The 16,820-nt window shown below is 40.4% G+C and overlaps 1 protein-coding gene across 1 annotated transcript in view; it reads right to left on the bottom strand.

Moving 5' to 3' along the window:
• Positions 1 to 2,771: 2,771 nt before the first annotated feature.
• Positions 2,772 to 16,820, bottom strand: part of LOC139474077 (uncharacterized) — a 63,816-nt gene continuing 49,767 nt past the window's right edge. Inside the window, exons 3-4 of the mRNA XM_071256938.1 lie at positions 15,070 to 15,308; positions 2,772 to 4,198 (exon numbers count right to left, since the gene is read on the bottom strand). Of these exons, the coding sequence (XP_071113039.1) occupies positions 4,154 to 4,198; positions 15,070 to 15,308 (284 nt within the window). The 3' untranslated portion in view covers positions 2,772 to 4,153. The remainder of the gene's footprint in view (positions 4,199 to 15,069; positions 15,309 to 16,820) is intronic.

Genomic DNA, 16,820 nt, shown 5'->3' on the forward strand with positions numbered 1-16,820 from the left:
AAATAGCCTATTACCTTCTATCAAGCGCCTACATGAGTCCGTGACAGTGATTTTATACATGTTCTGCATTGCCCAGATAGCAATCACGTTCGGCTACACAGTTTATAACCAACATGGGTATATTACTCTTCTTACTTGCATGCCCCATTACGATGTTATACACCCTCATGCTACATGATCATGAAGTTAACCTCACAGTTGCTAAGCTTATTATCGGCACTGACATTAAACGCCTTTATCACATCATAATAACCCATTAGGTATTCCTGATTAAATATTCACATGCGCCTCCTATCATGCGCCAACGTCTGGCTCTCGTCATACGATGCGAATACATGTACATCGATCGGGTGGTGAGGCTCAGAGACTTGCTAATAATATCAACCACTGGATTGACTGGTCTAGATTCGATTATATAAGGCCGCCGTGATAAAGCAGTGATATTAATATTGTTGAGTGTGGCGCCCAAGAACAAAGAAACTAACATATCTGCATATGCATCGTCATACAATAGGTTGAGAATTGTTCATTCTGTGCTTGTTGTAGCTTGGGTTGATTTTGTGTCATAGTTCCCCGACGGCGTGTATTGATACTCACAATATCAATCACTGGCCTGTCTGGTCCAGTTACGATTATTTACATGCCGTTGGCGCTTAACTGGAATATTGCTGGGTGCGTCGTTAAAAATCACACACACACACACATACACACACACACAAACACACACAAACACACACTGATATCAGCACAAATGTCTAACTGCCTGCGTAGATAGTGTTCACTTCCATATGGAAATCTAGACTGAATGAACATTGTCGTGTTGTCGCATTGTCGCCCTTACAAATACAAGCGAAAAGTGTCAAAATTAGCCAAAGCTTGATTAAAGGTTGCGTTGTCGCACTGTCACCTTTTGGTAAAATAAAAAAATGTTATTCTAAACCCGACAATGGCACACATGGCCAAAATGTCGCGTTGTCGCATTGTCGCGCTTTGGTTAATTTTAACACTTTTTGTTTGTTTTTGTGAGGGCGACAATGTCTCTTCCAGGATTCCATACTTTCGATTGGAAAGAGGTCGAGGGGTGGCGAAAGGCACGGGGAAGACGACAGTGGTAAAGGTGGGTCGGTGGATGACGCTTTTACCGTTATTCCAGCAATATTAAGGCGGGGTACACACGAACGAGCTTCACATGTGTACCCATGAGAGGAATCGAACAGTTGAATAGATGTGACAAGCAAGAGCTTTAAACATCAAGCTACCATACCGCCCCGATTATATAAACGATGGTCATGAGCGATCAAGAACGTTGAATATGAAGCTTTTAACAGTAATGGATGGGTTAGTGAGTGAGTTTATTTTATTGCCGCTTTGAACATTGTCTCCGTTATATCACGTAGTCACGAGCACTGGTATGACCAAAGAAAGCAAGGATTATAATTATCAGGGCGAATCTGAGATTCAAACCCATAATCACCATATCCTAAATAAAGGAGCCCCTAAACAACTAGTTGTTTCACCTACACTACACACCACTTACGGTGCCTGAATCTTCCTGTGGACCAAGGATCAAACACCCCTGAAAGGAAAGAGTGTTTTGTGATCAATATTCACTTAACCGTTGACCGGTAGGGAACGGCATGTTTATCTCATCTCGCTAATGCCGTACACCGTCAGTGGTATTACGAGAATGACTGCGTGTGCTTGTGTACGGGGTAAGACGTTTTTCTCGTTTGTTGCTACGACTGTTGATTAAAACCAGCCACATTTTCACCGGAACCAAACACTGACAGTCACGCAGACTGCAACAAACCAAATTGCCACACACTCGGTTTGAACGCGGTTTCCAATGACAATGTTGCGGGTTTTAATCATTGCTTTATGGGGATTGTGTATTGTTTTGTAATTGTTTGTTGTTGTAATTTCGTGGTTATTTCTATTTAAAATCTTATATGCGATAGTTTTGTTATTCTCTGCTGGTTTTATCGGGTAAACCTGTTTGTGGGTTCGAATTCCGTATACACTTGTTCTGTCAGCTCCAAAGCCAAGCGACCCGTGAAGATTCAGGGTAGAATAGGTATTCAGTAACCCATTCTTCCTGTAAAAGGCGACTATGCTTGTCGTAAGATCTAGAGGCGACTAACGGATTCGGGTGGTGCGGCTCGCTGACTTGGTTGATGCATATTATCGATCCCAATTGCGTGGATCGATGCTCATGATGTCAATCACTGGATTGTCTGACCCAGACTCGATTATTTACAGACCGCCGTCATATATCTGGAATATTGCTGAGTGCGGCTTTAAACAACAAACAAACTCGCATTTTCCTCCATATGTCTATATTGACATGTCACCAAGTGACTTTATACCCACATGCGACCACACGACTCTACATTCAAATGTGCCTGTGTATAATTAAATATGTATGTATATTTAAATATGTATGTTATGCCATGTGTGGCGGCACGTGGTCTTATGCAAAGCGCACAGGTCACAAATCAGGTGATGGTGAGTCCTTGGACAGGTGACCGCGCTTCGGCAGCTTGGCGCCTGAGAGGTCTAGGGCTTCGGTATCACGAATTAAGCTGGTATGCTGTTATGTAACCTACTGTCGGAGCGCTGAACTCATTTCACGGCTTCCACATGGCTTTGACTAAGGCATATGTGTCACAAAATCAACCGTAGTAATATGACGACTGTAACTAAATAGTCACGGTCATAACATTCACGTTCTCCAATCAGACAATAAAAACAAATGCAAGAGATGACGTCACATGGCTCGATCCGTCTCATAGATGAACTGTTTATTTCATCTTTCAACGTTATCCATACACGATCTGCCACAAGGACATGTATAAACAGTCATTCAAGTGACAGTTAAACCTATATCACATCACTGCAGCCTTTACACAAAGAACAGCGTGGGTATAATGACATATAACATATCCACTTCTTCTACCCTGATATCGCCACTTGAATACATGTTTACAGGCGAGAATACAGAATATGCAGTCACATGTGACCATTTGAAACAAAGGCAATAGAATTTCTTTACAGTATGTCATACATAATGGTAGGAATTAATAATAGTTCTGGAATCGGAATGGAACATTGTACCAAAGAGAGCCATGCAGGTAGTGTCTGAATTCCTTTAAGTATGAATAAAGTTTATGTAAGAGAGGAGGCACAGTCTTTCTTCTCCTCTCATGTCTCTGTTGTGTTAGCAGCTTCTTGAGATTTCCTTTCTCTTCCAAACTTTTGGATCAATGAATAAAATCCATTTTTATACAATATGCACATACACCTATGTAATGTTTCATATTTTATATGGAATATAAGCAGTATAACATCGTGTCAACCTACAACAGCATTACTACAATATTTCCATTCTTCTGTTATCAATGCAATCTTTCCTTCGATTATTAAATTTAGAAACGGAAAACAATATTGCAATGACTTGCTCTTACATGCAGATCCCTGATTTGGGAATAAAAACTTTTAAAGAAAAAGATTTCGAATCAAATGTATCCTTCTGGAAACGTTGTTTAGAATTGCCAATCTTCCTGTGTATCAGTTCCGTTTTGTTCAAAATGTCCACCTCTGGAGGTAATAACGTCAAGAAACGAACTGAAAATAGTTCATAAATCTTTCTGTGATGGTAAATGACATGACGAATGTTGCAACATCAAATAGGTGGTCCCCTCTTCGTGTTGTAATTGTGTCCTCATATCCGGCATTAGCCATACTCATCCTGTCTTGTCAATGGCGCTTCCTTGGAGAATCCTTTGATCGCTCATTTGAATACCCAGCGAGAACACGTGTAGCTATGTTAGAGACTTTTCATATTGTAATAATTGATGATTAAATCAAACGCACATTCTAATTTCCCTTGATGAACCTTTCTGAAAGTTCGCATGATGGTCGAGTTCGAAAATCAGTCACGGAATATTGTTCAAATCTGACTTTTAAAGTTTGTAAGATTCGGCTTGTCAGGTTGTTACTGGTGAGTAGTTATAATGAAATGGGGTATTGATTTTCAAATCCGTTCGACTTCAGCTGTTAATAGGCATCATCGTTTTCTTTCAAAAAGTGCACTTGCTTTTGAAACGGACCGAGATTTCGTGACGCTGTGCTCTTGGTTGGCGAAATTCTGGCCCTAGGCAAGCCTCTCAGCGGCCAGTCGTAGCTTTCTTTGAAGCATCTGTTAAAAAAACATTTAAAAAATTGATTTAATATATGTGTGTAGAACAACTAGTTTTTCCTATGTAATCTTAACTAAAATTAATAGCATTAAACATCATAACAACTCTGGCACAATCTTTCATGTGTGAACGAGTAGGACATACACACTCGTTATTATCGCGATGAGTATGTCTGTCAGTTGGGTGTAACGCCACCTTGAACAGCTCTTACATAAAAGCGGCAAACGTCTCCGGCCTCTGTTGTTAAAACGTTTTGATAGAAATGAAATACTGTGCATAGCACATGAAAGCGAACCCATGCTCACTCAATGAACGGAGTTTAAATGACAACTGTTCAGTTTAAATTTATTATAACATAACATTGCTAAGTAATTGAATACATATTGGTATATTGTACACAAGTCTCACGAAGCATCGTGAAATACAATAACACAGCTATTCGAAACCCACAACGGTTGCACTTGTCCGGTCCTACCGAAGGCATTATGAATTGGCTGCTCTACATACATAGAACATACACCACCATAACAGCTTGTATCAAGTAGAATACAATTGTTCTCCCTCTATGGCATACACATAGTATTTCATACAAGGTAGCTTTCAAGCTTCTGTCTGAGGTTTGGGGGATGCGCCAATATTTCTGACATGTGAGCTGAATCCTTCGGGCTGAGGGGAGACAGTTTGAGCGCTGACGTGAACGGTTCCACAGATATGATCACAAATAGGACATTTCCGTCGGGGCTATCATTCTCGATGGCAGTTGACCTTGAGTGCGATGCCTTTGATGTGGATTGATATCCCACATATACACAAAGACAACATGAAACGGCGTTAATGAACCGTGGCTTGTTTATGCTCATTCACAAACTCAGTTGCTAATGAATTGGAAAAATAAAACATGAATGTTTTTTGTAAATAAATACCATGAGAAAAGACAAATATCCATGAAATGAAAGGCAAGGGAATCAAACGTACGGTACCAGGAGGTTTGGTATGAGGAGTTGTGTACGGTATTAGGAGGTGTGTACGGTATCAGGAGCTGTGTTCGGTATCAGGAGGTGTGTACGGTATCAGGAGGTGTGTTCGGTATTAGGTGGTGTGTACGGTATTAGGTGGTGTTTTCGCTGTACAGTATTGAGTCCTTTAACAATGATAGTATTCGCCGGTTTTGATCTCGAATTCCAGATTCGCCCCGATTATGATTCTTGACCTGTTAACAAATACTATTGCATATTTGTTAACGTCTAAAACATTCACCACTACATGATTTCCTTCCACTTTAAGCCGTTTTATAGCTGAAATACCGATCAAAGCTATCCCAGATTACTCAGTCAAATACGTTCGTTGCTGTTTTCAATTATGATCTGTAGTTCATAGACCATAATTCTGTAGATCATATCGAAATGTTTCCTACTCAAAAATCCATATAATTAAATGATGCTACAAAAGAAATCTTCATTTATACCATAGCAACAAGCTAAACACACAAGCCAAAAAGGCTGTCTTCCTTCCCTAAGAACTCCCCATCAAGACAACGTGATCTTTAAAAAGAACAGCCCCTGCCAACAAAGGCATCTGTAGTATTATCCCAAGTAATCATCTCAGCACATCAAATAAATACCCTATTAGAATCTGCTATGCACTATGGATTCATAGTGTAGAAGCAGACGAAGCAGCGATGCCTTCCCAACAGGGAATCAAACAAGACACTTCGTCACTAACAACATCAGTTTAGGTGGGAATCACAGATAAGGATCCCTGGGCAAAAATTGATATGTAATTATGAAATGTTACTAATCCGCTCGAACCTTGGTCCGAAACGCAAACAAGATTAAGCCTTAAGCTGTGTGTCTTTGCGACTTAATAAACAGCTTAAGCCATCAGTGAGTATACACATGATTGATGACGGTGTAGAACTTGCTCAATGTTGTGTTTGACAAACGCGCATTATCGCAAGGAAAAAATAATATCAGTAAGGTTGGTATTCCATATTATTTGATGGGAGATCAATTATTAGCCGAGGGGAGACCAGGGCATAAAATTGATTTTGGTCTGAGTGCTGGTTTGGTCTAACTGCTAATGTCAACAGTGTATAATGTTTAAATGCACGCAGAAAAAAAACTAGGATTGATATATGCCAAAGGTGAGTCTGGGTCATCTGAAATTCTCGTAGTCATGCTTTTAACTTTAATAGTCATAGCACCAATAAAGAAGGGAGATATGTACACCGAAAACGTCAAATTCTACACTGACACCCTCGTTGTCATAACGTCAAACTTAATCTTATTGCTCCTGATGGCACATTTGGAACTTGGAACCAAAAGTCTAAGCAGTCTAAAATGGTCTACTAAAGCCTACCATGTAGACATCGTTGCCACGTTGCAAATCCAAACCCTTCTTACGTGTTACATTCACTAAGGAGTTTTAAAAATCTTAATCACCCATTATGGCTGCTGTGTTTAAAAAAACGAGGTGAGCTGTCCACATTACAAGTCGTGGAGATCTCCATTACTTGAGTCAAGTTTCAAGGATTATAAAAGGCTCTTTGTTTTTCCACCGTAAAGACTGCCCTGTTGATTGTATCCTATATATATATCTTAAGTACCTCGGTTCAACTACGTTAAAGTGACAACGTTCCCTATTCGTGTGCAAATCAAAGTCAGCATAGTTATAACAATGTTTAAAACATCAGATGTGTCTTTGTTGGTAATATCTCATAAAGTAATCTTCTCTTACTTTCTATGTGATCAGTTTAACTATCTACCTGGTAGACCACGTTGTGTATCACTGGCCCTAAGATCAACATGTTTGACCAACCAGGAGGGACCTTAAGCCTAAGTCACACTTGCGTTAAATAACGTACTTAAGCGTAGACAAATCTTACGTAGTGTAACGTATCCATACGTAGTTCATCGTAGCTGTCAGTGGCTATCTGTGTTCATAACGTAGCCATTAACGTGAAAAACACGTACTTAGGGATTTATCTGTTGTGCATGCCACGTAAGCTGACATTTTTTTGTTAACGTAGTAGTAACTGAGTTTAATGTAGTTAGATGTAGTTTGCCGTAGTTATAACCATAGTCTGCTGTAGCCAAACGTAACGAACATCGTAGTTATCATGGCATAAAATATCTACGAACCACTACGGTAAACTACATCTTAGTAGGGGCACACGTCCGTCTAACTTCGTTCAACTTCACATGACCCGGTTATACTACACTACACTACATTTACCCTATTGACGTTAAAGAACGTTTTAAAACAGTGAACTAAGTATGTGTACGGTCTAAAGTAGCTTAACGTAGGAAAACGTAGATAATGTGTGGCACACTTTTCGTACTTTAAAGTTGATCACTCTAGTACAACGTACTTGTCCGCAATTTGACGGACATTTCCCTGGTAACACTTTGCAGGGTTAGAAACTAACAGCTTTTGTCCACTAGTCCTTATAATGATGACATATAGCAAAACCCTTAAAATGGGCCAATTTCTACTAGTCCTTAGGATACCTTTACTATTGGGCAGTTTGGTAAGGTCTACAGGACTAGTGCCAATTTCTAACGCTGCTTTGATATAGAAACGTTGTTCGACGTAGTCAAGCCTTTTTTTGACATATTTCGACACGTCAGTGTTATTTTGGCTACGTTGATATCCCTAAGGAAAACTACAGCTACTAACGCAAGTGTGAATGCCGCTTTAAGGGTGCTAGGATACTATTGTGTTTTGACGTCCTAAACATGTTTGACGTCAGCTTACTTCAGTGAAGATAGCCACGTGTGATGAAATGTAATAAATAATAAGTGAAGCTTGTGAATTGTATTTTTGTGCTCCGATGTGACTTTTCAACAACAAGGTCATGGTTCGTGACATATATCATCTACCACATGCGGAACGTAGTACCAGCGATCCCAGCTCACTGTCTACATCAGTGTGGTAAACCACTTTCTATACCAGCGATCACAGCTCACTGTCTATAATCCATATGGTAAACCACGTTCTATACCAGCGATCACAGCTCACTGTCTACAATCAACATGGAAAAACCACGTTCTATACCAGCGATCCGAGATCACTGTCCATATTGTAAACAACGTCCTATACCAGTGATCCCAGCTCACAGTCTACTTCCCATATGGTAAACTATGTTCTATGCCAGCGATCACAGCTCACAGGTTACTATCCACATTGTAAACCACGTTCTACACCAGCGGTCCCAGCTCACTGTCTACAATCCATATCGTTAACCACGTTCTATACCAGCTATCCCAGCTCACTGTCTACTATCCATATGGTAAACCACGTACTATTCCAGCAATCCCAGCTCACTGTCAACAAGCAATAAAGTAAATCACGTTCTATACCAGCGGTCCCAACTCACTGTCTACTATCCATGTGGTAAGCCACGTTCTATACCAGCGATCCCATCTCACTATCTCCTACCCGCAAGGTAAAGCACGTTCTATACCAGCGATCCCAGCTCACTGTTTACAATCCATATGGTAAACCACGTTTAATACCAGTGATCCCAGCTGACTGTCTAGTACACATATTGTAAACCACGTTCTATACAAGCGACCCTAGCTCACTGTCCACTATCAATATGTTGAACCACGTTCAATACTAGCGAACCTAGCGCACTGTTAACAATCCATATGGCAAACCACGTTCTATAACAGCGATCCAAGCTCATGGTCTACTATCCACATTGTAAACCACGTTCTTTACGAGCCACCCCAGCTCACTGCCGACAATCCACGCGGAAAACCACGTTCAATACCAGCGATGCCAGGGATGCAAGCTTACTGTCTACTATTCATGAGGTACACCACGTTCTATACCAGTGAGGGGCGGTCGGATAGCCTAGTAGTTAAAGCGTTCGCTCGTCATGCCGAAGACCCGGGTTCGATTCCCGACATGGGTACAATGTGTGAAGCCCATTTCTGGTGTCCCCCGCCGTGATATTGCTGGAATATTGCTAAAAGCGTCGTAAAACCATACTCACTCACTCACTCACTCTATAAGTGATCCCAGCTAATTGTCTACTACCCATATGGTAAACCACGTTCCATACCAGCGATCCCCGCTGACTGTCTACTCTCAATGTGGTAAACCACGTTCTAAAAAGCGATTCCAGCTCACTGTCTACTTTCCATATGGTAAACCACGTTCAATACCAGTGATCCAAGTTAACTGTCGACTATCCACATTGTAAACCACGTTCTGTACCCAGCTCACTGTCTACATCCCATATGGTAAACCACGTTTAATACCTGCGATCCCGCTCACTGTCTCCAGTCTCTATGATAAACCACGTTCTTTTCCAGCGAACGCATCTGACTGTCTCGTACCCACAAGGTAAACCACTTTCAATACCATTGATCCCAGCTCACTGTGTACTACCTATATGGTAAACCACGTTCTATACCAATGATCCTATCTCACTGTTTACAATCCATATGGTAAACCATGTACTATACCAGTGATCCAAGCTCACTGTCTACTACCCTTATGGTAAACCACGTTGTATATCAGTGATCCAAACTCACTCTCTGCTCTGCCGTAAAAGGCGACTACGCTTGTCGTAACAGGCTACTAACGGGATCGGATGGTCAGGCTCGCTGACTTGGTTGATGTATGTCATCGATCCCAATTTCGTGGATCGATGCTCATGCTGTCAATCACTGGATTGTCTGGTCCAGACTCGATTACTTACAGACCGCCGTCTTATAGCTGGGATATTGCTGAGTGTGGCGTTAAACAACAAACAAACAAACACACTCTACTTTCTACCCGATAAGCCACCTTACAATGAAAGCGACACAACCCGATTGTTAAACTCCGACTATAAAATGAGCATGCGTTTATGAATCACTATCATAAGCTACCTGCTTTTCCATTAATCCAAGCTTACTCTCCACTATCTTCTCGATTAGCTCTGATATACCTATATGTATGGTCAGTCTAAACATTTGTATCTTGTCTTGGGTCAACTTTGATCTAATGACTTAAGCGTTGACTCGTCACGCCTGGTGGTCAGGGTTCGATTCCCCACATCTGTAAAACCTATTCGTATTTGTAAAAACGGTGTACTCTATAGCGACTTTCTATTGTGTCTTCATAATATGCCTCACCCTTAGGTATCTACTCAATAAAGCTTTGACTGACATTTAGACGAAAGCGTTTAGAACGTGTAACCCTATAAACGTAACACTGTTGACATTATGTCTAAGATAGCATTGCAGTGTGTGTTTTGTATCTTAAAATCAATTCAATATAGAAGACATTTTGTGCGAAGTAAATAGATCCTTCTTATAACAACATGTGACTTCTTTGAACTGTTATGTTGTAGATTAAAATCATACTTCCGTTTGGATCTTAATAAACTTGGCCTTTCAAAGATACTCAATAATCACTTTCAAAATCCCAAAATAGGAGAAATTGCTTTTGTAATTCTACAGGAAGGTTTTCTTTAAGCTTTGATTTACAGATATGGCAGAGTATAGACAATCCCACTACATCCTGCCATGTTTGTTTAGTTTCCATTGCATTCAGATCATTAGCTGGATAAACAGGAACGTTTTAGACCAGTAATGTAGTCAGTTTATGAAACATAGACGCTTAAAACCGAATATCGACTGGCCATACTGTTTAACAAACACAGAACAGAGGATATTGGCATCTCAGGGTTGTTAACGGTGAACTATCTATTGACCATATGACTCCCAACAGCTATCAAGACAATCACGGCGCCTTGGGGTAGATTAGCTGGAAGAGAGTTCTCTCGTCACAAGAAGTCCCGAGTTATTTTCCCCCAGTGGGTAGTATGCCTTATGCCCAGTACCTGTGGCCCTTGCTGTAATATGAGTGGAATATTGTCATACGAAGTTCACTCGTTGACCACACGAAAACAAATACAAGGTCTGAATTATTGCAAAGGCGGCGCTTGGGTGACCCTTGCGAATATTAGAAAGCCCAAAGAGAGACGTATAAAAGCGTATGTACCCGGAGTGACCCTGCAAAAACGAATTTATCTTACCGACATGTCTTAATATGACATTGAAAGAGAATTAAAACAAATTCAAACTGATTGAAAACAGCTGTTCGATTGAGCTCGTGGTGGGGTATAAGGGGTATATTTGTTGTAAATATGATATACATATATATATGAGTGTGTGTGTATATATATATATTAGTGGTCCCTTTGTGTTCGTTGTAACCGTAGTTTGACCGCCTCCGTGGTCTATAGGTAGAGAGTCTGCCCGGGGAGCGGAAGGCCCGGAGTTCGATCCCCGACCGCGTCATACCAAAATACGTTAAAAGATGGTAATTGTTGTTACCCTGTCTGGCGCTTGGCATTAAGGGTCTTAAACAGGTACTGGTCGGCTCGGAGTCAGTATACTGTGTCTGAGTGGGGTATTCATGTTAAACTGCGGCATGGTATCTCAGTGAGCTAGCACTATAAATCGGCATCAGTCCGGACTAGTACAAGCAGCCACACACACACGTGCCTTCACGTCGCTATATAAGTGCAATAATCTTGGACGCGACGTTAAACCTCATTTCACCTCACCTGTAACCGTAGTTTACTGTAGTATTATCAATAAATGACAGGGATTAATAAACATATGCTTATGATATAATTGGAATCGCACAATGGACTTAATGTCTTTTTAACCCAGCATAGGTTATGTTGTTAATAGAATGAGTTCAAGTATCAGTACAGAGACACATATATATATTTTTTATTATTTCTTACGAGTTACTGCATTATCAACAGTGAGTGTATAATTTCAGTCGTGAGAGTCAAACATTTTACCACAATAATTAGCAAATGGGTGCATGGCGTGATGGCTACTGGCTATTACACATATGCAAGCACATTTCAATTAGCATACAATTATTCAAGTCGGTTATCGCCATTCTGTCGCGTCCAAAGTAACATAATCCAACTTCATTCAAGAAATGTAACATACATTCGAAAATATCATTTTTTTAATCGAATTTCAATGGTCTTATTGGGGCTTAACACCTCACGCAGCACTGTATTGATAACATGACTGGGGTCACAGGGTACCATGTTGGTAACATGACTGGGGTCACAGGGTACCATGTTGGTAACATGACTGGGGTCACAGGGTACCGTGTTGGTAACATGACTGGGGTCACAGGGTACCGTGTTGGTAACATGACTGGGATCACAGGGTACCGTGTTGGTAACATGACTGGGGTCACAGGGTACCGTGTTGGTAACATGACTGGGGTCACAGGTTACCGTGTTGGTAACATGACTGGGGTCACAGGGTACCCTGTTGGTAACATGACTGGGGTCACCGGGTACCGTGTTGGTAACATGACTGGGGTCACAGGTTACCGTGTTGGTAACATGACTGGGGTCACAGGGTACTGTGTTGGTAACATGACTTGGGTCACGGGTTACCGTGTTGGTAACATGACTGGGGTCACAGGGTACTGTGTTGGTAACATGACTGGCATCACATGTTACCGTATCGCGCATGCTCTTTCTACCAACGAACGTCATACGACTCTTGGTAGGTAGAGGTTTTAGGTAGACATGTGGAGTACATTTCCGAGTTTGACGCACAAGTGACAAAAATTATGTCCGATGCAATTCCCTATTTTGACGTATACCATTATGATTTTTCGGGTGAACTATTGACTTGCCTTTGCATGTGTTAGTGGCGGGTGCGTCCGGTGGGGCAGGATACCCTCTACTTTTCGCGAAAACCTGGTATCGTCACTATTTGATAGTGGTTCACAATCACATGCTCGTGATACTGTCTGAATCGGCATTTAAGTTCGTATTTATTGTGGACATAGTTTTGTCGCTTTTATTGCAAATACATATATTCTTTTGTGGTGATGACATACTTGGATGCGTTTTCATTGCAGAGAGGTGATGTCAATACCAAATAACACTGTCTGTCATACATTTGTTTAAAACAGAATTAAGCTAAGTACCATATGGATAGAATGTTTTCGTCAGAATGGTACAGAGGTACGGGTCAAATTCAGACATCCGAATGTTATAATTTAAAAAAATGGAATAATAATAATAATAATAATAATAATAATAATAATAATATTACACGCGCCATGCCCCTGTTAAGGGGGTTCTACTGTAGCCCAGAGTGTATTCTGCTTAAACAAAACCTTCTAGAACACAATCCTTCATAATGAACAGCAATATGTTCTTTTGTTTGCCATGGAAGCACCCAAGTGCACACTGTAAACACTGGACTCGACAGATGCAAACACCACCGATTGGAATGCTATTACAAGTGCAGGTTTTGACAATTTTCAGCCACAATCGATTGAATCAAATTAACACTCATTCAACAATAGCCTCTTTGCGAAAAGATTTCATCTGTTTTCTCGAAGACCGGCTATAATTAGGTAATCTAACATCCGTTAACACCAACAGAATGTTGGTCGCGAAATAATTCCTGTTGTTCCTCGAGCTGTGTTCACGTCACATAATGTAAAACCATACATGACTCTGACTGTCAACATTAGACTTATTAACATGTTTGTAAACATTAGGGGACGGTCCACTCGGGGACATTAACTACCTACTCAGCCTCAACGACACCCAAATGAGTCGACACCAGATAAAATGTGTCACACGTCCGATATTATACCTCAAGGAGCAAGTCAACGGGTCAACCCACGCCATGAAGACATTGTCACCATCTTGACTAATTTACACGTCATTACTTCACACTTCCACGAGCAGTATTTCACTTATATCATGGCGAGTCAGCATAATTGGAGAGGAATATATAACGTCAAAGTCAGAGAATAATTAGTCTCTATAACCCGCCGAATCAGAGTCATTGAGCGTAAAAGGCAAACTTGTGTTGAAAATTAGATGCATGGAACCCCGAAACTCATGATACCAGGTGTTTCGTCTTAGACCTTTACAACTTGGGTGAAAACCCAATGGTACTGTTAACCAAGGCTTATAATCGGAACACTTTAGTACAACGGTACGCTCTTGCTGATATAACATATCAATATTTTTTAAGGTTTAATATAATGCATGATTATTATGTCGTGTGGTGTTTTCCCGATACCCGAATCAATTTGCCTGAAAACGGAACAAACTTGTCATAACCAGCACGTTTAAATTGAAAAAAATAGAACGTGGTCCAGAAGGTGGGTCCCTCTTTGGGATTCCGGGCTCCAATAGTAGACTATTTAATGCCCGTCCTGCCACAAATGTGAACCTTATAGAGGAAAATAACGTGTAAATGGTGTATGATAAACACACAAAAGAAAACTCTGAATTTGAGGTGTTAATTTCTCTGATGTCCACTAACTGCATAACTTTATCTATGCCTATTTCTATATAAAGTTTCAAAAATCCCTGGCTCTAATAACTTTTTTTGTGAAAATAAGCTTGATGTTGCAAAATACTAATGGGGCATTGCATGCATGATATTTATCTTGTATATGTGTACGGTACGTAATGGACCGGATGCCTTGAGGGTGAGGGTCGTTGTTCATGCTATCAACCACTGGTATATCAATTCTAGACCCGGTTACTCACAGGTCGCCATGCTATTACTTGAGTATTGCTGACTGCGGCTAAAAGTAACATTCACTCACTATATCACAAAAATAGAACTGACACGGTGCAAAAAAGTAGACGAAACGAAAAGGAGATAAATAATCAATAGTTGGGTCGTCTTTTTACGAGTCCGACTTCATCTACATATATACAACACCTACAAACCTCATAGAATCACCTATATAGGTATTCCATCCAAACGTCGGAGTACAAACCACAAGCTGTGACACCAATACATGTATACATGTGTGAACCAGGTTCAGACTATCAAACACCTACCAAAGTCCTCAACATGATGTTAAGTCTATCAATATCGCTCTGTCTCTCCGCGGAGGGTCTCTGTGGTAAGTCATCCTGAAAACTGTTTAAGTCGGACTCATCTCGATCCTGTTCTTCGTTCATATCTAAGCCAACGGAGGGAGGAAACCGTTCACGTAAAAGAAGCTGCCTTAACAAGTTGCTCTGTTTCTGGGTATCTATTGTCTGGGCGATGCTTGGGTCCGACCTTTTTCCATTGCCTGAAACAAAACGAGAAAGGGTGAATCAACACAGTTCAACTAACGGTAAAGGTTGTAGGTTTTGCCCGTCAGAATGTTTAAGTAATGGGATTATTCCTTTGAAAGCATAACAGCTGAATATTTGGGTGAAGTTGAAAAAAAATTGTTCCTTCTAATAATGCTTTTAGAATAATTAAAGACGTTTTTGCCGTAAATTGTCTTATTGATATATGGATAAGTGTGACGAAAATGTGTGAAACCCAATGCATATATTACTTTTGTAATCTATATATCTGACACATTTCAAGCCCCGCAGAAATGTAAACTACAAAAGTAGAAATATAAAACATCAAAGCCAGATAACAATGAGTCTCGAATATCTGTCGAAAAAGATTCCATTACGCGTAAAAGGCAAAATGGCAAAACACAAGAACTTCAAAGGGCACCAGGTGGTAGCTGTATGGCAACCCTGACAAGGTACCTGTTACAAGGAAACCGAAAATACATAGGTGTAAACGAATCTCAATATCAATATAATGGTTAGGTTACCCCTGCGACCATAATGAATTATTTTCGTATACCTTAGTTTACATGTATTATTATATACCATGAAACAAATTGCTCTATGTATTCTGCATGATAACCATAAATGGTGTTTAAATGCGTGGTACATATCTCATTGGTTCCATACAGGTATAAGAGGCATCAGGGCCTCAATTTACCTGAACAAAGAACACGTTCCTTGAGGAACGGTCAAGTTTGATGTAATTGGCGATAGGATGTGGCTAAATAAAGATAACCATTCTTCGAAGAGCAATGACCTTTGTTGTAATATTACTGTACCGAAATGACATTACTAAATGCTCAAAAGGATATGTTTAAATGGGGAAAACGCATCTACGAAGTTTAAACTCGCATTGCCAATGTTTGCTAAACGTGTCCTGGACCATTTGAGCAAGAAACTAATAATGTTGAAGTAATTATGCCCTAAAAGCTTCACTTATGCTCGCCGAAGGCTTTCAAATCGGAATCCTCTATAGAATGCCGGAAAAGAAATGAAGTGCGGGAACTTGGAACACAAGGATGACAATATTGTCTCTCAACTAATGGGAAATCGCAGGATGTTTTTCTTATTCTCCTTAACATCTTAATTTCCATTTTTAAGCATTTTATTCCCCGTTTCGATCTTTTGGCTAATTTTAAGTGCCCTCCTAGTTTCGCTAGGGCATAGTAAATACCAGTCGAGAGTTTCATGTCAATGTCATTTCCCCACTAAAGTCAATGGAGGACTGAACGCGTTATAGGAAGGCCTTCTTCAATAAGATTCTGGCAAGCTCCCACACTCTAGTCCAATAGAACCCTCTCAGGACAGCCTGGTGGACGCTGGTGTAGGAGTACAATTCTCTGATCTTCTCCAAGTATAATTAAATAGAAAGTTAAGTGGATCACCACAAAGGTCAATTGACATATTATAAGACTGTCATTTTCCAAGGTATATGTTTGTAATTGGAAACTTGCAAATACTGTTTGCAA

Source organism: Haliotis cracherodii, unplaced genomic scaffold, assembly GCF_022045235.1.
Source record: "Haliotis cracherodii isolate W230 unplaced genomic scaffold, xgHalCrac1.p SCAF_3, whole genome shotgun sequence".
Lineage (NCBI taxonomy): Eukaryota > Metazoa > Mollusca > Gastropoda > Lepetellida > Haliotidae > Haliotis > Haliotis cracherodii.